This window comes from Hakea prostrata, chromosome 2, assembly GCF_041222555.1.
Source record: "Hakea prostrata isolate BN-2017 chromosome 2, UWA_Hpros_2, whole genome shotgun sequence".
NCBI lineage: Eukaryota > Viridiplantae > Streptophyta > Magnoliopsida > Proteales > Proteaceae > Hakea > Hakea prostrata.
Genome location: NC_142601.1, coordinates 16,727,736 through 16,749,620, shown reverse-complemented (window position 1 = coordinate 16,749,620; position 21,885 = coordinate 16,727,736). Strand labels below are relative to the sequence as shown.

The 21,885-nt window shown below is 36.7% G+C and overlaps 1 protein-coding gene across 2 annotated transcripts; it reads left to right on the top strand.

Annotated features, from left to right (window-relative positions):
- The first annotated feature begins 6,064 nt into the window (after positions 1-6,064).
- LOC149023893 (NADH-cytochrome b5 reductase-like protein) lies at positions 6,065-12,590 on the top strand. Of its 2 annotated transcripts, none has more exons than XM_089144353.1 (4): positions 6,065-6,819; positions 7,188-7,230; positions 7,563-7,637; positions 9,073-12,590. In XM_089144353.1, the coding sequence occupies exons 1-4, from the start codon at positions 6,655-6,657 to the stop codon at positions 9,090-9,092; spliced, it is 303 nt and encodes a 100-aa protein (XP_089000479.1). In that variant the 5' UTR covers positions 6,065-6,654; the 3' UTR covers positions 9,093-12,590. The 2 variants fall into 2 exon arrangements, with proteins under 2 accessions (XP_089000479.1, XP_089000478.1); XM_089144352.1 differs by having other exon boundaries at positions 7,563-7,658.
- Positions 12,591-21,885: the final 9,295 nt, after the last annotated feature.

The following is a 21,885-nucleotide window of genomic DNA, read 5'->3' as shown; positions in this document are numbered from 1 at the left end:
ATGATGGTTAAACCCCACAAACACAGCCGACGGCCTATTTTCCTTATTTGTGCAGAAAGTAGTATAAAAAACTACATCACCAAATATTTGATAATTGCACTACATCTCTAGCTCAACCCAAAATATATTTGTTAACCTATCTTCATTGTCCATATGTACACAATGCACAAAAGCAGGGTTTAAGTTCCTTTAATTGTCAAGATAAAGCATTAAACTCCCAGCATCACCATATGCCAAATCACGTTGGCGTTTGGTATTCAGATAATTTTGAAGATCTTTCTTTGTGAAGCCAAAGTTTTCGTTGCCCCCTGCTTGCAAACCCAACAAATTAAATGCAAACCTTGTCCCCATTCATTTTCTCTCAGCCAATTCAATTTCAGTAGCTTGACTACTAGATATTGCACGTTGGGACCGCATTAAATGTACAACTTCTTCTTTCTGAAGATCATGATTGTGTTCATCAAAAAATTTATCAACTTTAAATTACCCATCAATCACTTTTACTATAGTCATCTTAGCTCGATAACAAGTTCTAGTCTCTGGACGCTTTAGCTTTACATCTACTTTTGTTTTTTCGCTGTCCTTCTTTGCTACAAACAAAACATCTTTACAAAATAATACTTTTTATCTTCTGTGCTTCTATGCAGATATTGTTTCCTTATACTGAACCCACAAATACGGCCATAGTTGTTATAAAAATCATAGGCTTCTTCAAATGACCCAAATTCCATATCAATTCAAGACGTGAAAATATCTTGATTATCATCCATCTCCAACCAACTTTGACAACTCACCACAAAGACACATTTATAAAAGTTAGGTATCATAAATAGTAAAAATTATTCGAGAACATCTTTAAGACAACTTTAAGCAGTTTATGCAAGTCATGAACAAGGTCAAATAGGGAAGTTTTATAAATGCATATGTTTATGTCATACATTGTTTTTCTATTTCAATATATTTCCTTTTGCCATATTATCTACAAATGATCCACAACATTAACCTTTGCTATCACCTCACTACCAAGAAAACAATGGACAACATATAAAACTAGAGCATCGCATTAACACATTACAAAGTCATGCCATTAATATTGTTTTTCTTACAGATACAAAGGTAACCTCTTGTTAGTTTATGACACTGAAGGAAATGCACTGATTGCTCAAGAAAGACTCTTTTATGTCATAAATTATCCACAACTGGAGTGTGATCCAATTGAGAACGAGCATGTCTTGCAATATGATATGAAAGGAGATTCACTTCTCCATTTCCTAAACTACATGTCATGAGTTTTTCCAAGAAATTTAGAATAGATACAATTTATATATCTCCAATAATACTGATTGTACTGGCTTGCCTGAGTAGGGGACTACTTATCTTAAATTTTCTTAGAGCCAAACCGAAACCAGAATTTCTCTTAGATTATGATGAGTTACTACTCTTATCAGTGTGTAAGAAAAGTACATAAGGTATTCATCCAAAAAACAGAAGGTTGCATAGCTTAAGCTGAACTAAGCCTACTTTTATACTAGATTGTATGCTTGTTTAGATTACCGAGAACATGTGATGGGCATATCAATGTATGGAAAGACATTTTCAAGCTCCCAACCAACATATTGTAAGCAATATCATTTAAAAACTATTCAATTCCCTAAGAAAAACCCCAAACCTGTCCCAAAGAACTGTCATGAGCTCTGCAAATCTGGTTTTAAATACCAGAACCACTTCACTAAACTAAAACCACCACCACCATAAAGATCCAACATAGAGAACCTCAACAAACAAAACGAAATATTACTCCAGAATTAGTAAATTTTGAACTTTCCTAATTCAAGTAAGCATTAAAACTAAAAGTTTATCAAAAACACACATGCTTATCTTTCAATCACCAAGCATTTCAATGAATGCAAAAAGATAAACACTTGGAACTTAAAAAATGCATAGAGAAAGGAGGAATTCGAGGTTCCATATAGAGATTAAACAGATGCAAGACTCACCTTTGAGTTGTATTGACTAAACTCTATTAACTCGTTACATTTAAAATAAATTATAAAAAAAAGGAAGAAAAAAAAAAAACCTCCATTAGAAGGGATTGAAGCTTACAAAATGCAGCAAAGGGTCCGTTTTGCTAATCGACTCAGTGTAGAAGAAAGCAATGCAAAATCGAAAGCTTCACCAACTCGGATTGTCCATTCTATGTTTTTTAACTAAAAACTAATTCATTGGATCCATTGAACAATTAAAAGAAAATAAAATCAAACAAATCTACGAAAATATCATTTCTACTTAGCTAAGTATAACTAATGATGAGATTAAGATTTTTAAATAAAAGAACTTACAAAGGGAAAATCACACACACGATTTGCAACTTGATCGCAGACGAAATGAACCCAAAGTTAGGTTGTGAAGCTAAAATGGAAGAAGAAGAAACCAGGATTCCTTGCACTGATATTCCAATAACTTCTTCAGGAATGGGTCGAATCTCAACGTTTTTCAGAGCTTCTTCTTCTTCTGAAATTATGGTAGAAAGAGATGGATCAAATCTCGTTCGCTCCCACCGTTCCTCAACCACCAAAATCGAAAGCTCAAATGGAAGAGGGCATCCAACAGAGGGCTTCAGATTGTAAAGTTCAAATGGAATAGAGATTCGTAAGGGAAAATCGTGAGAGATGATTTTTTCAAAAATACTAAAGAAGCGAGAGAGCTTCAGATGCGATTTCAAATGAAGATATGTGGAAGAAAGAGAGAATCCCGCGCTTGATTTTGGTCATTTTGAAAAGCATGTGTTGTTTATGGTTCATCTGGTCCAGCGGTTCGGCATAACCCTTCCTACCACAATCAATGGCTAGGATTCATTTAGCGCGATCGGACGGTCCGCAGAACATTCCTGCATAATAAGTGCACATGACTAAAGCAAAATCGAATGGGATGGGCTTAGATTTTTCTTTTTCTTTTTGGGTACTGTTATATCAATCTTTGCTAAGACCATCGAACGAATCTGAACCGTTCAGCTTGGGACAACCAATTTTGGTTCAGATAAAAGAACCAACTTGCTACTTTTCGGTGTTCACTTTTTAGGGGGATGATTCACCTTAATTTGTAACTTACCTTATGAATCCACGTGGAGGTTTCAACATACCAACGTAAGCATTCAACGAACTTCTCGGTTGTCACTTCTCGACAAGAATGGCGAGTCGATGGAAGACCGACCTTATATGTCTGCACGTGTATTAGAGCATTAAATTTAACATTAAATGCTTTGTGCTTATACAAATGCTTTGTGCATATTAAGGGATGTGCCAACTTGCCTATATCCTTTTGGGTATTGCTTCCTTACGAATTGTTTGGAATTTAGGAGTGAACATGTCACACCTGAAGCCCACGTTGGTCAAAATAACTAAGGCCATGTTTGGTTCCATGTTTCCTTGGAATCAGATTCCTGGGAATCATGATTCCAATAAAAAAAGTCATTTGGTTCAATGTTGACTCGGAATCAAGGTGATTCCATGGAATTTCCTGGAATCCACTTAGTATAAAAACCCGATTCCATTGGAAAACACCTCAAGCCTCTTGAGGTGGTTTCCAAATAGAATCACCCAAAATGAACCCAAGTATAAACATGATTATCGTGAATTTGTATCTCTAAGGTTTAGCTTGTCTCACAAAGTCCTCTTCCATTCCGTCGCCGAGCTCCATTGTTGGGCTTGTTGAGCTCCATCGCCTTGTTGAGCTACAATTTGGCTTCACACCATGTTATCTTCTTCCCATTTCTAAAAAATGAAGTTTTGGGTGAGCTCCATTGTTGAGCTCGTGCTACCGTATCGCATGTTCACTTGCAAGTTGAGCTTCTTCTTCTACAAAACCAACATGTTTTGCTTGAGTCTTGCGCAATTAATGCACAAGACAGTCAAGCCAGCCGTCCGACCATAATCGGACGGTTGGCTTATTATAATAATAAAATAATCAGATTTTGTGTTAAAGCATCAGTTTAATAATCAGTTTGGTCCAGCGCAAACCAACAGTTCAAGTTGGGCGGTTCGACTCAATTGGTTCTAGTATGTTTTATACGTGATTGAAAACAATATATACGATTTCAAAATTTGAATCAAAATTCCGGTTTTCAAAATAAAAAACACAAAACCCAAACTTGCCAAGCTCGTAGATCATTTCGTCTTACACCCAGGTTTCGATCGAAGCTCTGATGGAGAAGAAGAAGTAGGTTGAAGCAGCAGCTTTGCTCACAAATCATTTCATGTTGCACCCAGCTTTTTATCGAAGCAATGACAGAGGAGATGACGAAGTAGCTTGAAGCAGCAGTTTTGCTCACAGATCATTTGGTGTTACACACAACTTTCGATTGAAGCTTTGATGGAGAAGAAGAAGAAGAAGTAGCTTGAAGTAACAGGTTGAACAAGAAGAAGCCCTAGTTTGAGATAAGGTTCCAGCATTTTGGTCTTAAGGTTTTGAAGAAGAAGAAACCCTCACTTTGTCTTCTTCCATTTGATTCGAACAATGCTCTGCGATAAAGGTACTAACCAACTCTTAAAGCTCTTGTAAATTGCAGCTATTATGCAATGTTGTTTTGGGTTTTATTTCCTGATGATGTGGTCGAAACCCTAATTTTGTTGTTGATTTAAGCAGAAAAATGCTCTGCAATAAGTTGCAAGCAAACCCTAAATAGCTTCTAATTTAGTTGAAAATATCCACCTACTTAGAGTTTTTATGGATTCAGAATTTTGGAATTGGAGTAACATTTTCTTGCTTTATCTACAAAACCTGAGATACTTATTTTTCAGGAAGGATTGTAAGTTTTTGTCTTTCTTTGCATTCTTACCGCTTTTGATTCATTTTGAAAAAGTATTTGTCATTTTCAAATCGTATACACGAAAACAATTGTATGTATGTTGTGTTTTTAAAACTTATTAACCAATTGGTATGGAATACCAATACTTCACTTACATATATCACTCGAACCGCCCAACTCGGACCGCCTGGTAGCATTTGGACTGAATCGTCAACATAAACCAAGTATAATAGGTGGGTTTTGAATATTTTAATGGAATAATGAATCCAGCCGTCTGATTAGATCAGACGGTTGGCTTGACAAAATTGAGGTAATAGTACAAATCCTGCTGCTTGTCATGCTGATGTTTCTCTGAAAGTGGCATTCAATACATGTTCTAGCTAGGGAGATGCTTGAAGCCTTCAATAAATGATTCCACCATCATCACCTTATTATTTACCGAACAAAAACCCACGAACTTCCCACCCTTTTCTCAAAAAGAATGAAGCTTAGATGTTAGAGGCATAGTTCTATATATTATTCCAGAAATCTTAATTTGGAGAAGTTCATTTGCTCTCTCATGTACAACCTAAGGGAACTACCTTGGAGTTTACCTATAAATATATAGTTTAGTCATAGTCAGGTTCTCTATCCTTATGTGTAGAGTCTTGTGCTTTTATTACACTTCTTCACGGTGTATTAGATGGAGAGTATGGTAGAGAGATCAATCCACTTCTAATTTTTCTAGTGAAAATTCAAGCATAAGTCCCCTCTTAATGTGCGGTGAAAAAGACGGATAATTGGAATTCCTAGAAATCATTCATATAAAGGAAGCTTGAGCAACTTTTTCACATGCATATATGTGATTTTTCAAAGAAATTGGGTTACAAAAAGAATAACCCATATGTGATATTACAAAGAAATTGGGTTACAAAAAGAATAACCCATATGTGATATCCTACAAGAGAGATCGGCATGAGTGGTCTATTTCCTCAATTTTGCTACTGTCATGCGCCAGTCAAGCGAGGCTTTATTCTTCCATTAAAATATCGTTCTTCCTCATTAAATGGGTGGTTGGTGCTGATGGTTTGGTCCAACTAACGACCCAGCGGTCCGAGTTGATTTGTTTTGTTGGTTATGTAGTGGTATTTTATACAGGAGCTTTAATACGTTTTAATAATACAAGTCAAACCAAATACATATATACTAATTCAAAAACCAAAACCAGCGGTATAATTGAGAATTTCAAAATGTTTTGAAATACACAAAACCCATGGCTTTCACCGCCCAATCTTAACATTCGTGTGAACGATTTGGAGCTCTGAAAATCTGGAGAAGAAGAAGAACAGCAAGCAGGAAGAGGTTTAGGGTTTACCGTCAGAGTTGATCGAAATCAGTTGCAGGGGATTATTCTGCTTTGCTACACGATCGATCGAAGCTCGCATCTTTGAGAAGCCCGAGAAGCAGCAGGTTGAGGAAGAAGAAGAATCAGAGGAGAAGACAAGTTGAACTCGTGTTTCAACTCGTGTTTCATTTCAAAATCAAAAGCCCCTCTGGATTTAGAGCTTGCAGAGGAGAAGACGAGTTGAAAGCTTCCCAGTTTTGATCGAAGCAGAAGAGTAAAGAGCTTTAGTACGCGTTTACACTCATCATCTGTGTCAAAGCAGCCGAAACGGTTACATCATCATCTATGTCAACATCTACTTCCTTGAATCCCAGAAAGGTATTTTTCGGTGAAAGTCTTGAGAAGAAGAAGAAGAAGAAGAAGCAGGAGGTTGAACAAAAGTCTTGATCGTTCCTGCGCCATTTATTTGCTTTGCTTCACGATCGAAGAGTCTCATTTCATCTCTTCTTCGTCTCGGAGATCGAAAATGGCTCTGTTCTTTAGAAGATTATCAAATGCTACTCCAGTTGTATTGAACAATACATTCAAAGATGGACCCAAACCGAATTTTGGTGGTTTTAGAATTCCATTTGGAGTAATCGCTGCTCTTTCTGGTGGAATCTCATACTACTATTACTCTTTGCCGAATATGGTAGTTCCTGCTGTAGATTAGTCTTTTCGGTGGGAACTGCTTGGTTTAATGGTTATAATAGAAATAGCTTGACGTCTGTATTGTCTATTTGATTTTTATATGAGTTAAATTAGATTTTGGCTTGTTTGACCAAATTTTGTTAAGCGTTGGACCTAACTTTTGTTTATATTTTTACTGTTCTCATTTTCTGTGTCATGGATGTTAGGATTTAGGTGACTTTTTCTGTCTTGCTTTATTTCTTTATTATTGTACAATTCTGATCTTTCAGTGTTTACTTAATACACATTTAGTAATTTGTTTGATCTTTTTTCCGGTAGAAAGTAAGTTATTTGATTGAATGTTGAGAGTTGAAATTTCTTTGGTTGCAGGTTCAGCTGGATCACAGTACTGAAGCGGCAGAAGAAAAAGTTGGTTAGTTTTCATACTGTATTGTCTATTTATTTATCTATTTTTTGAATGTAAAATCTGCAGAGAATTCCACAGCATGTGTATAGTATAACTAAATTGAAACAATCACTTATTGTTGAACTGTTGTAAAGTATATCATTCTTAGCTTTAGAAGTAAATAAGCAAACATGGTACTCAGTTATTTGCTGACCAAGAGGAAGCCTTTAAAATGATGCCTCCATGTTGATAAACCTCAAAATCTGATTAAAAATTTTACTGCAAATATTCTAAACTTGGAGTTTGTATGGTACCCTACTGGATATGTTCCTGACACACTACTCTATGCATGCATTTAGGGTTTCTGCTCCTTTTCCAGCTCTCAATCCAGATGAGTGGGTTGAATTTAAGCTACAGGAAAGTGCAAGGGTCAGGTACAACACAAAGTTGTTCAGGTTAATCTTCATTTATTGATCTTACTTCTCAATTCCTATAAAAGGAGTTTTATTATGTCTTATAAACTTGGGAACCCAAGGCTTTTGCAACTTGATTCACGGATTTAGTTCCAAAGCTTATACCAAGTCTAAAGGTCTATGTGCTCTTTGAAGTACAAAAGATGGATACATTTGGCTGAATAATTCAACAGTGATTGCCTTGGGTAAAATTGTCTGGCTTGAATCATTCCTTCACTGTACATTTGTAATACTTCCTGCAATTTTTGAATATTTTTCTGCTATCAACATAGGATAATTGGTGATCATGTAAGGAGAGAAGAGGATGAAGGAAAAGCCAAGAGTTACTCAAATTGTTGTGCAAAGAAAATATTTAGTACTCATATGTGGTTGGCAAAATCTTTAAATGCAGCCGATGTCTAAGTAGGATTTGTACAACTGAGTAGAAGTTATTAGGTCAAGGATTTGTCATTGGGTTGTAAAGTAGTGATATTTGTTGGATGTAGCAAATCACTACAAGAAAAAATAGAATTAGTGACGTTTAGGGGCGGTTTACCATAAACCGCCACTAGTAATGTATATTTAGTGGCAATTTAAAAAAACCCGCCACTAATGAGAAAAACACACGGGTTGGAAGTGGGAGGGAAAGAGGTGGGTGAAAGATCGAGGGGTTTAGTGGCAGTTTTGTAGAACGGTCGGTAATTATTTAAATATTAGATCAAGATATTAGTGGCGTTTTTAATGTTACCGCCACTGAATATCAATATATTAGTGGTGTTTTCAGTGTTACCGCCCGTGAAATATAGCAGCAGTTTTATTAGAACCGCTGCAAATAACCCTAGATTTCCTCATATCATTTTACCGCCAGCTTTTCCCTCCTTCCTCCCGCCCAACCCCGCCCCAATTTTTCACTATTTTCAGTTTCGATTTTCATTTTCAGCAGTAGTTGTGAAATAGGATTCTCAGGTTTTTGGAAGACAAGAGTTAAAAACCTCATTCTCGAGCAGCATATAAATTTAGAGAGACATACAATGGGTTTTGACCGGTTCGACGGTTCGGTCCAAATCTTGGGAATAAAGTGACAAGAGTTGAAAACCTCTCCAATGGGTCAAAGGTTGAGAAGAACCAATTTTGCTACTGTCAAGCGCAATTAATGCGCTTGACGGTCAAGCCAGCCGTCCGATTAGATAGGACGGCTGGATTCATTATTTCATTAAAATAATGCAAACAAAGTGTTAAAGCAGTGGTTGGTCTGGCGGTTCGGTCCAAATCCTTAAGACGGTTCGAGTTGGGCGGTTCAATTCATACTCCACTTCTTTGTATATACGATTTCAAAAGAAAAAATACGTTTTCAAAATCAATCAAAAGTGGGGCATTCCGTTGTTACTCTAGTTCATTTCAAAATATTTGGTCGCAGAGGAGAAGACGAAGCCCTAGGACCTTGAAGCAGCAAGCAAAAGAAGATTTTATAGCTTGAAGCAGGAAGCAGAAGCATCAAGCAGAAGAGATCTAACAATGGTGTCTGTCGTTGTACCACACGTGACCGTTTCCAATGGTTGTTGCAGTAAAGGACCAGGATATGCGTCTCCACTCAAAGCTATGTCTGGTCCTAGAGAATCTATTCTATATGTTGCATGTGTTTATTCAGGTACCTATCTCGTTGTCTAGGTCAAATGAGTTTGTTGATGTATTTTTTGTGGGTTGTTTTAATGTTCAGTTCAAAGTAAAGTATCCTTGTTCTTGATGGACAAGAATGCAGCAGATCTGAGCTAATATTTGCTTTGAAGTTCGCTCTGTGCTGAGGTACTTTTTGTAAAGTTCATTGCCCTTTTGAAGTGGTTTTGTTCAGGAAAATGTGATTTTAGAGCCTTATTTGATTATTTTGTCTAGTTAACGAAAACTGTGGTTGACAATGATTGTTCTTTAGCTAAATGTTGTGCTGGGTCCAAAACAGAGGCCTTGATCATTTCAATCATGCTTTGGAATGGAATAATTTGAATAAGATGATACTGTCAAAATTTTGAACTTGGGATTTTGCCATATTTGTTTAGCAAAGTTAATTTCTTGTTCTCCTGTTGCAGGTTGCTATTGTTTTCAATTTGAATGATATGTCCTTAGATTGACGGCATCAAAGCAAACATGAAACAGTGTGCTATTCTTTTCAGTTATTTGGTTATCGTTTATCTGATTCATATTCTGGTTATTAATTTAACTTTTTGTAACTATATTAAATTAATTGATGCATTGCATCAGATATAGGGTTTTAGAACTGGGAATTAGCCAATCCTCTTTTTAAAGCCAATCCTCTTTTTAAAGCCTTTCAGAAATTATGAAGGCAACCTCAAGTGCTTGAGATGCATTCAGTCTTAGATTGCAGTGTGGTAGTGAGAGGAAAGATCATCAGAGCTTCACTCTCATGTTCTCAGCTCCCATCCTATTTATCACAGTAATTCTCCCTGGCTTGTTCCGTGGGTTCAGAATCTCAATGAGCTCCCATCCTAGATCATTTGGATCCATTTTATCGTAACCTGCATGTTTGCATCAATATCACCAAATCAATTTCCTCTACCCAACTCCATCTTTATTAACATGCAAAAAGAAATCCATATGGTATCACAGTTCAAACAATATTTAGAAAATTCATGTAAACTACCATCTACAATGGATAAAAGAGAGAATTTAACTAAAAGGAACCAAGTGAATTTAAACATAGTGGATCAAGCCAGTGATAAACATGAAGCACTAAGTTTTGTACCCTTCAGAAAATATGACCTAGATTTTTATACCCACTGCTTGTCTTACTCATGACGGGTATGATGCATTTGGTAGTCTTTAGAATCATCATGTTTTGTGAGGACTGAAAAGACACTATTGGTTGTTGGTCTTAAGCTCTTAGTTATGACATTATCGAGAAAGTGTAGGGGCTTTGTTTTGTCAACAAGTTATTAATGTCTCCTTCACCACTTGAAATACAGTGACATTATCTATATCGGTCAGGATTCTCTCTCTGTTTCACATACATATACACATAACATGCTCTGTTGTGAAGTCTGCTAGCACTTTCTCTCTTTTGGTGTCTACACCTTTGGTTGTTCACATGTATGGAAGGTGGTCCTCGTGCACTTTTTTCTTGCCTCGTTGGCTGGGCAACAGAAAAGTAAAAAAAATGATGCTGGGTGTGTGAACTCGACCACCACTTCCTGTGGACTGAAAGCCACTTCTTTGCCTCCTATCATGGGGATTATATCTTTCTTTTTGGTTGATGGGACCTTTCAATCTGTTTAATTTCTGAAGCAAGGGTTCTTTGGATCTTATTTGACTGAACCAAGCTCATCTTTTCTACCTTATAAATGCCCAAATGTCTTCAAGGAAATAACATCAAAGAGACCAGAAAATGGGTGAAGTGAAAGAAACTGAAACTGTGGCTCAGATCCCTCTTCTCACTTCATGTAGTATGGGAAAGTGTGATTTTTCTCATAGGTCAGTGACACTAGTACTGCATTTCTTCTATTTCTGTTTATTTGGTACCAGAAAAGTTGGAAGACTATAGTACTGCTTGGTGTGCTTGTAATGTTGAAGTATGAACTGCTTTTTTTGTAATTTTCCTGAGGTTTGAAAAGTGAAGGTTTGGTTTGAGAAGATTAAATCTTTTTATGCTTTACTGCTATTGATAACTACTCAATTTTGATGAACTTGATTGTACTTAGTAGAGGTTTTGCTCTGAATTCTAATTTAGATACAGATCTAACCTGAAAATCCTGGGAATCAAGTTGGCTTTTTCAACTAAGTCAGTATAGAATGTTGTGTTATTGTTTGATGAAGTGATGTCCATATTAAGTAGCTATTTTTCTGGGTTATAATGATGTCCTCTGTTTTCCACCATGTAATACTATTGTTTAGTTTCATCAAGCAAGTTTTTGCTTAAGAACTCAAGTTTTAGTTTGGGCTAGAGAGCTATTTGCAGGAACTATATTCACAGGTTCATTAACTTCAAGAATATCAACAGAGGAAACTAAAATGGGAGGTGCTGATGACTAAATTCTTAACTAAATTCCAACTAGATGCAACCACTGGAAATCAAAGGAAAATAAAATACCCAGGAGCAACCAAAATAGGTTAATAATGTATTGAACAAACAAAGTTGTCAATAAGAATCCAATCAAGAAATAAGATCGCTAATGTTTTTCATTTATGTAAAATTTCTTTCGGAGAGGAAAAATAAAAAATTGAAACAGGGACAAGGGGACCTCTTGGGCTTATTAGCTTCTCAGTCTATGACTCCAATAGTAGACTAACTTTTGTAACAAACTATCAGAGTTACTTTCAAAAATGAAACAGAAAATTTGAACTATCCTCTCATACAAACAGAAGAGACTCTCACATGAATTTACTCCTCAGAATCACTACTGCCATTCTGTTTCTGAAAAACCCACTTTAGCAGATTCTCCCAGGCAGTATCTACACATGTATTCACCACATTAGTAAAGTAAACCAATATGTATTCATAAGGAAGATGAGAGAATCTAAATGGGCAAGAAAATCACTCATTCTTTTCATGTTCTTCGTTACTCCTTATAATAAAAATACAGGGAGTCCGATGATCTTGTATCCAGGATATCTTTCCTATTTTATTGCATTGACTGTGAATATATACCATGTCCATATAATTTGTTTTAGAGGACCCTATTTAATGAAATGACTTATTAATATAATATGCTGTGATATGGTCCCTACTGAATCAATCAAACTTTTGATAATGGAGTCCATCATTCAATAAATTTTGGTGTTGATGTTTTTCTTCTTGCTTATATTTTAGTTGGCAATTGGCACGATCTAGTGGTCACAATTTCTGTTGTGCCCTTCAACTTAAGTTGGACCAATCACTGCCTAAATTCTTAATGCCATGATGGACAAGCACAGATTTTGAAGGCTGTAGATGACATTGACGACAGCATTTCTCAATGTCCTGTGTTACTTCATGTTCTGTTGTTGTTTGTTAAATTTGTGTGGTCTTTTTTCTTATGGAGATTTCAGTTGTTCTGCTTGCTGGTGGCTGGAATGGTTTATGGGAATTGGACAACACCGATGTCCTGATGTAGGTTTTTGGCAGTTGACATGTAGTGTTACAGTTGGAATTCCTCCAGTTTTGACACCTTGTTTCGTCTTCCCACAGTTGGTGGGAAGGTTTGGATTTGATGTTTGTTATGAACATTTAGTTTGATATGAACATTGTATTCTCCTTGTTAACCAACTAGACTCATTGAATGTGTACAAATACTTTTGTGTAGCAAATCTTGTTTATGGTTCAAAAATTTCCATTCTTGAAGGCTGTGATACTAGTTGGGATCCGGATAATTCAAGATCATACAAATATAAACAATGCTAGAGGATCAAATACCTTACTAGTCACATCACCTTCACCAAAACTCACTAACAACCATGGGTTCAAAAATCTTAGGATGAAGTCATTAACAATTGTACTGAGTTGGATGTTGGAACATATAACTGGGTTTTAATAATTTAATGTTTAATTACTGATATTTAATTTTGATATCCCGGAAGTTACTATAAATAAATTGTCTGACTGAATATACTCCCTCTTTCCATACAACTTATTCCATCCAAGAAGAAAAGAAAAGAAAGGAAAAACATAATCATTTCATTTACCACCTACAATACGTCGCCTGTAATTTTTCGAATACTACAAAAAGAAACTAGGACTTCCTATTGAAACTGTCACACCCCACCCAGTCGGATCCGGTCATACCCGAATACCCGTGGGGGTGATACACCGCAAGATCTAGGTTCAATGACAAATCCATACAAAACATGATATAGCATAATTAAATGGACAAGAATAAATCAAGTTTATCATACTAAGTTATCAAAACCGAAATAATGGTTACAATCATCCATTACTTCAAAATAAAAGGTATAACATCAGAGTTTTGAAAAGAAAAGAGAGTAATTTTCAACGCAGCGGAAAACTAAACTAGACTAGTTTTCTAATGGAATCCCACCCAAAAGAATAGTCTTGATACTGGCATGAAGCTCCATGTGTGTCCACTTCTTTTTCGATCACTCCTTCAAGAAGACATATTGGTAACGCATCCTTCATTTGGAAGAAGTACTCATAACCTGCAGCATAATCTAATAGAAAAAAAGACATAAAAGGAATGAGTTCAACAGAACTCAGTGAGGTCAACTCAACATCATATCACACATTCATTCTCAAGATTCCACACCACACAAAAAACATGAATATCAATAATGTAATTAATGACAATGATATGATATGTGAATGATTATGCTCCTAACTCTATCATGAAGTCTCTATGGTAGACACGCATTAAGTCACACACCAGTCTTCTTTGGGCGGTCTCATCACTCTTCCCTCACGGCTCTGATGCACGTCTGTTGGGTTCTCCGCGGTTGTTGTGTAAAGTCTTGTCAAGCCATAGTTGGGGATTAGGTCACCACTCTCTCACATCAACATTGGTATAAGATCTGGCGCGTGTCAAGGATAATCTTAGGCCCAATGCAAAGTCATATGGTCTCGTACTACATATGGTCCGGATATTTCCCCTCACGCCTAGTGCTCTGTTGGTTCAATACCTTCCCACCTATGAATGGAATCCTCAATGGAGGCATCTATTGGACCCCATTCATTAACCCAGTGGTCATCCACATATAATGGACAGGATGATCTCCATGTCCTCTCACGGGTCATTTCACCGGTCTTGAGCGTCCATGAGCCCTTATCTATTATATGCAACCCTACCTCTCTATGATGATAGTGGGCCTGCTTGACATACAGGACCCGACCACTAACATCACGGGTTAACCGGCTTCAATACCCCTGCCGAAAGGGTAGTAGTACTCATGAGGTCACCTAACCAAACACTTCTAGACATGCCCTAAATATGTAAATCAGTAATTGGGAAAGAGCCAAGGGCACCATAGGAATGCGTCCCATACCGCCTCCTTTGGTATCCTATGGCAGAAATGCCCAAAGGGCAATCCCCATTCCCAACCACAATATAAGCAATCATATAATATCACTAGGGCAATGGGTGAACCCACAACCCTAGTAGAAAATACAAGGTAGAAGAAATAATAATATTTCTCCTCTCATACAATCACATTCCATTTCATAACAACAATAATAGATTTCAAAGCAAGGAGCAACATCAGAAGTAATAATAAACATAAATCATAGCAATTCATATTTAACAAAAGACATAAAATAACCACAAGATAATACTAAAGCAATACAAGATATCAATAATGAAAAGTAACTGACATCATTACACATGTAATATAAAGTTAAGTATATTCCTCACCTTTTACTTTATTCTTCCTCCAATGATCAATAATTCCTTCTCACAAATTAGTGACTAAAGATATATTAACCTATTCATGCAAAAGAAATAATTATCACAAATTAGAGCCAATTTGGGTTTCAAATGATATCTTAAAATCTTCCCACAAAAACCCAAATATGAAAACTAGGTTAAAAAGGGTAGTTCTCAACCTAACTAGTGAATGGTCACTAATTCGTCACCAATTCGAACTCTAAACGAAACGAAATTTTGGGGAAAGCTAATTGACAACAAAAGGATCTTATGGGTACCTTCAATTTTATTAAATTTGACCAAAAACAAAATGCCCCAAATTTGACTCTCATAAATCACCCGTGGGTGACCTAGAGAATCAAAATTCTAAAATCTTTTGCAAGAGGATAAAGCATTACTCCCAAACTCAAGGGAAACATTAATATAAGAAAAGATAGCTTGTATGATACCTATCATTATTCCCTTTCATGGATCCCTCAATAGAAGAGAAGAGAAAAGATATCACTCCCACTAACTAGGAAGGGACATTAATACAATAAAGGAAAGCAACCAAGATACCTAACAACCTTCCCTTTCAAGATTCCTCAAAAGGAAAGGAGGGAAAATACTCACAAAATTGTGAGTAAGAGAAGCATTAAAGAAAACTAACCTTTCGTAATGATTTTGCAAAGATTCGGATCACAGACACCTTCGGAAGAATGAAAATCGCTCCTCTCTTTCGTTTCTCCTTTTCTCCAAAGTTTCCGCCTCTTTCTAGCCTCCAAAAATGCGTTTACGGATGAGATAAAACATAAATAGGGTTTTAAAATCCGAATTTCCAATTTTGCCCCTAAATAGAAAATAGGGTGGGGGTTGGTTCACCCAAACGGCTCAAACTTCTGGCTCAAGGTTGGACCCCCAAACAAACTCCGATTTTGATGATCTTTGGCTCGTTGGAAAGGTCTTTCGACGATCTTCGATTTGATATCTTATTTGCGTCAATCGAATTTTCCATCACTGATCTACGGATATTCCAAAATTACCCTTTTTACACTATCGAGACTAATCTTCTCTCTTCACTTAAACTCTAGGAGAGTTTTTAAGTCATTATAAGGGTCATTTACCAACATTTGTTTAATTTCCAATCCTTCGGGCTCGAATTGAATGGTCCACAATTGTCGCCGAATCAAGGCCCAGGTTCTCGGTTTTAAAACCACGGGTTAAAGGGGTAGAAATGTGGGGATTTCACGAAACACAGCAACTGTAAGGTAGGTTCCACTATGAGATCTTGGTGGTGAAATTATTTTTGTTGACAATAATGAGAAACTTGAACCTGTTTTCATACTTTTTTTCATTTTGTTGATAAATCTAAATCCAACTAATCTAAACTAACCCTAATCCCAACCAAGCTTTCCTTCGAAGAGGAGAATTGTTAGTTGGGATTGAGAAGCCGTTAGCTTCACCTTGTTGTAGCTACTTGAACTTGTATGCCTCATATCGAATGTAAAGCACCCTGCTGGGCCTCCAGATCTGGTCAAATGATGCAATTACATAAATAAATTATCAGAGGACCTTCCAATACCAATAAGAAGATAAGATTATAAAATTGGTTAATTGAAAACACCTCATACACTTTCGATTGTCAACAATAATGAAATCCCACAAATTTAAAATTTTAGATGTTTGGGGTCAAATGTACATGAGAAAGGTGATGTAGCGGAAGATGTTGTGTAGAGTATGAAAATTGGATGAGCCAACTGAGAGATGCCTCCTATGTTCTATGTGATCCGCATTTCCTATAAAGCTTAAATCAATTCATTTAACATTTTAAATATTTTGTTTCAAATACAGTTTAAATTTAACTTGTCTCCAATGAACAAAGTGAGTAAAGCTGTCGAATGTGATGTCTTTTTGTTTCGAACACACTTTGGAGGAAATGGACATACTTTGAAATTAAGTTCCTTTTTAAACGATTGAAGCAGCGGATTCGTTCCGTTTAAACAGAAACCATTCCGTTTTATTTTTAAAATAGACGAAACGGAGTCGTTTCGTATAAAAAGACACGATTCCGTTTCATCTATGGGTCTTATAAAACGTAGTGGTTCCTTATAAAACGAAATAATTCTGTTTCGTCTATTTTAAAACGGGTTGGTTCCGTTTAAAAAGGAACCACTCCGTTTGGTAAATGAGTCTTCTGAACCGGAGTGGTTCCGTTTAAAAAGGAACCATTCCGTTTCGTCTGTGAGTCTTATGAAACGGAGTGGTTCCTTTTAAAAGGGACCCATTCCGTTTTGTCTATGTTAAAACAGGTTGGTTCCATTTAAAAAGGAACCACTCTGTTTGGTAAATGAATCTTCTGAAACGGAGTGGTTCCGTTTAAAAAGGAACCATTCCGTTTTAACATTGGGTCTTACGAAACGGAGTGGTTCCTTTTAAAAGGGAACCGTTACATTTTGTCTATGTTAAAACGGGTTGATTCCGTTTAAAAAGGAACCACTCCGTTTGGTAAATGAGTCTTCTGGAACGGAGTGGTTCCGTTTAACAAGGAACCATTCCGTTTTAACATTGGGTCTTATGAAACGGAGTGGTTCCTTTTAAAAGGGAACCATTCCGTTTCGTCTATGTTAAAACGGGTTGGTTCCGTTTAAAAAGGAACCACTCCATTTGGTAAATGAGTTTTCTGAAACGGGGTGGTTCCGTTTAAAAAGGAACCATTCCGTTTTAACATTAGGTCTTATGAAACGGAGTGGTTCCTTTTAAAAGTGACCCACTCAGTTTCGTCTATATTAAAACGGGTTGGTTCCGTTGAAAAAGGAACCACTTCATTTGGTAAATGAATCTTCTGAAACGGAGTGGTTCCGTTTAACAAGGAACCATTCCGTTTTAACATTGGGTCTTATGAAACGGAGTAGTTCCTTTTAAAAGGGACCCATTACGTTTCATATATGTTAAAATGGGTTGGTTCCGTTTAAAAAGGAACCACTCCGTTTGGTAAATGAGTCTTCTGAAACGGGGTGGTTCCGTTTAAAAAGGAACCATTGTTAAACGGAACCATTCCGTTTTAACATTGGGTCTTATGCAACGGAGTGGTCCCTTTTAAAACGGAACCATTCCGTTTCGTCTATGTTAAAACAAGGTTGGTTCTGTTTAAAAGGAACCACTCCGTTTGGTAAATGAGTCTTCTGAAACAGGGTGGTTCCATTTAAAAAGGAACCATTCCGTTTCGTCTATGTTAAAACGGGTTGGTTCCGTTTAAAAAGGAACCACTCCGTTTGGTAAATGAATCTTCTGAAACGGAGTGGTTCCGTTTAAAAATGGAACCATTCCGTTTTAACATTGGGTATTATGAAACGGAGTGGTTCCTTTTAAAACGGAACCATTCCGTTTTGTCTATGTTAAAATGGGTTGGTTCTATTCAAAAAGGAACCACTCCGTTTGGTAAATGAATCTTCTGAAACGGAGTGGTTCCGTTTAAAAAGGAACCATTCCGTTTTAACATTGGGTCTTATGAAACGGAGTGGTTCCTATTAAAACGGTACGATTCCGTTTCATAATAAATGAAATGGAGTGGTTCCGTTTAAAATGGAACAATTTCATTTCGTATATGATGAAACGGAGTAGTTCCATTTAGATAGCAACCATTCCGTTCCGTCTATTTGTCTGATGAAACGGAGTGGCTCCATTTAGAAAGGAACCATTCCATTTCGTCTGTAGTACTGACGAAACGGATATGATACGGAAAGATATGCACCAGACGGGTATAACCCGAATTAATGGGTACCGTCATATTAAGCGGGTTACACCCGACCCTATCATGATGAAACGTAATCGGGTCCCAGCTGAATGGGGCTCCACATTGCGGTTAGTCGGGAAGGATGCCGATCTTCTATAACCGAAGGTGTAACGTACGCCACAAATATAACAATCATCCTTGTTATAGAAGGTCAACTCGACAGCTGATTGAATGGGACTAACGACAAGGGAGCATGATCCGAGGAGAAACATCAGCCCTTGTCAGGCCAACTTACCAAACACGTAAAAGGTAACACCCGCACTATAAATACACAGATCTACCCCTCCGGTAAGTAACCAATACACTTTGAGCATAATCTTGTGTAGCTTTTGCACGAGACCTCATTCGGTTCATCATCTAACTTTGCCATCGGAGGCAGCTGCCCGGCACACAAGCCGGCCCGCATCTAACCTTTCTTGCAGGACTCATCGTCCCGGATACGAGAGGAGGCTCAGTCGGATCCAGAAGCATAACTGATCCGCATCAGGAGTGGTTCCTTTTTACAAGTTTGCATGCATGTCCATGTATTCATACATACCAAATCTTCATATCTTCATAATTCAGTACAACTTTACATTGGAATAACCACTTCACATACCAAGTTTTGAAATATATTTTTTTTACTCGTTCGGCTAATAAAGAATTCCCAGTACTTGAAATTCCGGAATTTTTATGCTTCTTTGAAACACATCATAAACACGTATTACAATTGATATGACAATAATTGAATATCTACATTAATACATATTTTCGGTAATATTGGTTTACTCCATTACTTACAACCTCTGGTAGGTACAATGTGATTAGTCTTTGACATAGATACAGTACATAACAATAAATATGTAATACCTAACCTATTTACTGTTGTCCTCTTGTCTATGTTACAGTACTGAAGTAAGAACGTAGGGCCTTTACATGTTTCTTGAATATAGTACATAGCAAGAAAGTAAAAAAACCCAAACAAGAGTGAACAATATTACATGATACAACATTGTGATTCGGTCCAACATTGATTGATTGTGCAGTTGATGAGTAGGGGCTCCCCTTACAGCACCCAAATTCACAATATTGCGTACTGGCTCGTCATGTATGCTTTTGGAAGATCTCACCTCATGTCCTCTACTATTCCCACTGTAATACAACGTTGAAGCTCTAGAATGTACGTATGTTTCTGCTTCGCTGCCACACATCTGATCTACCCAAATAAAAGAATGTGGATGCTTTTCACCATTTGGGCACCTATAAAATGTGCGACGTGGATTTTTTGTTGTGTTTGAAGTTAGCAGCAACATCCTCCCTTGCCCACAGTAGCATAATGGAGTGGGTTGTTCAATACTTATAGAAGACTGGTCTTCATAATTGCATCCACCCATTCTGGAGAAAAGAGAACACAACTGCACTAAATTCACAACTCCACAAGTACAATAGTGAGTCAAATATGGAGATATACAATTGTAACCCCTTTCTTAAGACAAATATTTATGATAAAATATGTCAAAATAAAACATCCAGTATATATGATTAGACAATACAAACTGGTAAAGATGATCGAAAGTCTTCAAACAACAAAAGAGTAACAAGTTGAACCCAATTGGAGTTGGAGGTGGATGGCTCCCTGATTTTGGTATACTTAGATTATCAGGTAAGTGTTTGAGAAGGGAAATCAGAAATTGGTCAATGCTGATTGTCAAGTGATAATTGGGCATCTATTTAATTTCCAAAATTCTCATACTGCCCTCATTTACCCTAAAATCCACTTCAAATTTGAACGACAAACAAATTTAGATGAAGAGGGGAAGGTTAAGAACAACCATGAATGATTTAAGTTATTATTATTATTATTCCTTTTATTATTACTAGAATGATGGACTCATGTGGTCAAGGCTGAATTGAAAATTTAAGTGGTTTGGCTTAAATCATGGTAAAACACAGATGTGAAACACATTTGAAGGGATTTCAACAGCTGAGATTAGACAAAGACCTAAACATGCATCATTACTTCACAAGTTTGAAGTAAAACAGAGGAGTGCATCCATCATGATTAGAAAAACAGATTTTGCCCTAAAAAACATGTAATCCTCATGATTTTGGAAGATTAACATTTGCTGTAACTGATCGAGAATCTTATTGTAACAAATGAACATTCAAGAGAGTATGTTTTCAACAAGAAATTAATGTAAATGGTGGATTTTATGGGAAAATTATGGTTTGAAAAACAGGGGAAATCCTTGAATTTATAAAGTCCAATGCTTTGACAAAAAAGTTCATGTGTTGGACTGAATCAGAGTAGATTGTAGGCCAATGGATTTGTAGGGTGGAAGCAAAAATGATCGCGAGGGAATTACTTTTCAGTGGGCACATATCCTTGTATTAGTAAATAAATATTCAGGCTGTGACTCATCATTTACATGGTAAGTGATAAAATATCAAACAAGTTAAAAAAATCACAGAATCCACTAAAAAAACAAAAACAGATATAAGGAGCATTTGAGAAATACTTAAAAAAGGATTCCAACCAACATTAGTAATGAAGTAGTCCAGACAATGAGAAGATGAGCTACTAAACAACCAACGATTAGTGACCCACTTAGGGTTTACCCAAAGAAAAAAAGTCATTTTGAATTGTATTGGTTGGTTTAATTGCAAGGTAAAGGAAGAGAAATCAAATAAAAACCAAAGAATACTCCTACGATCATCACCAATGATCTCACAAGTAATTCCAAACCTTTCAGAATCTGTTTATTATGTCCTTGCGTTAATAATTTTTTGTAAAAGCTTGAAGCATATGCAGCAGATGGGCATGAGATCCTTGAGGACTTACCAAAGATGAAGCACGTAGGGAAGAGAGAGACAGAGTATGAGGAGTGCTACTATGGGTCCTTCACACATGCAGAGAGAGTAGATGTCGTTTCAAACTCAACCAAGGCTGCATTTGGATTCTCACGCACCGAAGAGAGGTAATAAGGGATTTGAAAATGGAACGTAGATGTATTGGGAAAGGAAGGAAGTTGAGAGAAATTAGGGATTTGGAGGTTTTCAAATCTTGAGGAGTGTGACTGAAAGGAGAGAGACAATACATATGTTGTAGATGCTAATTTGAGGA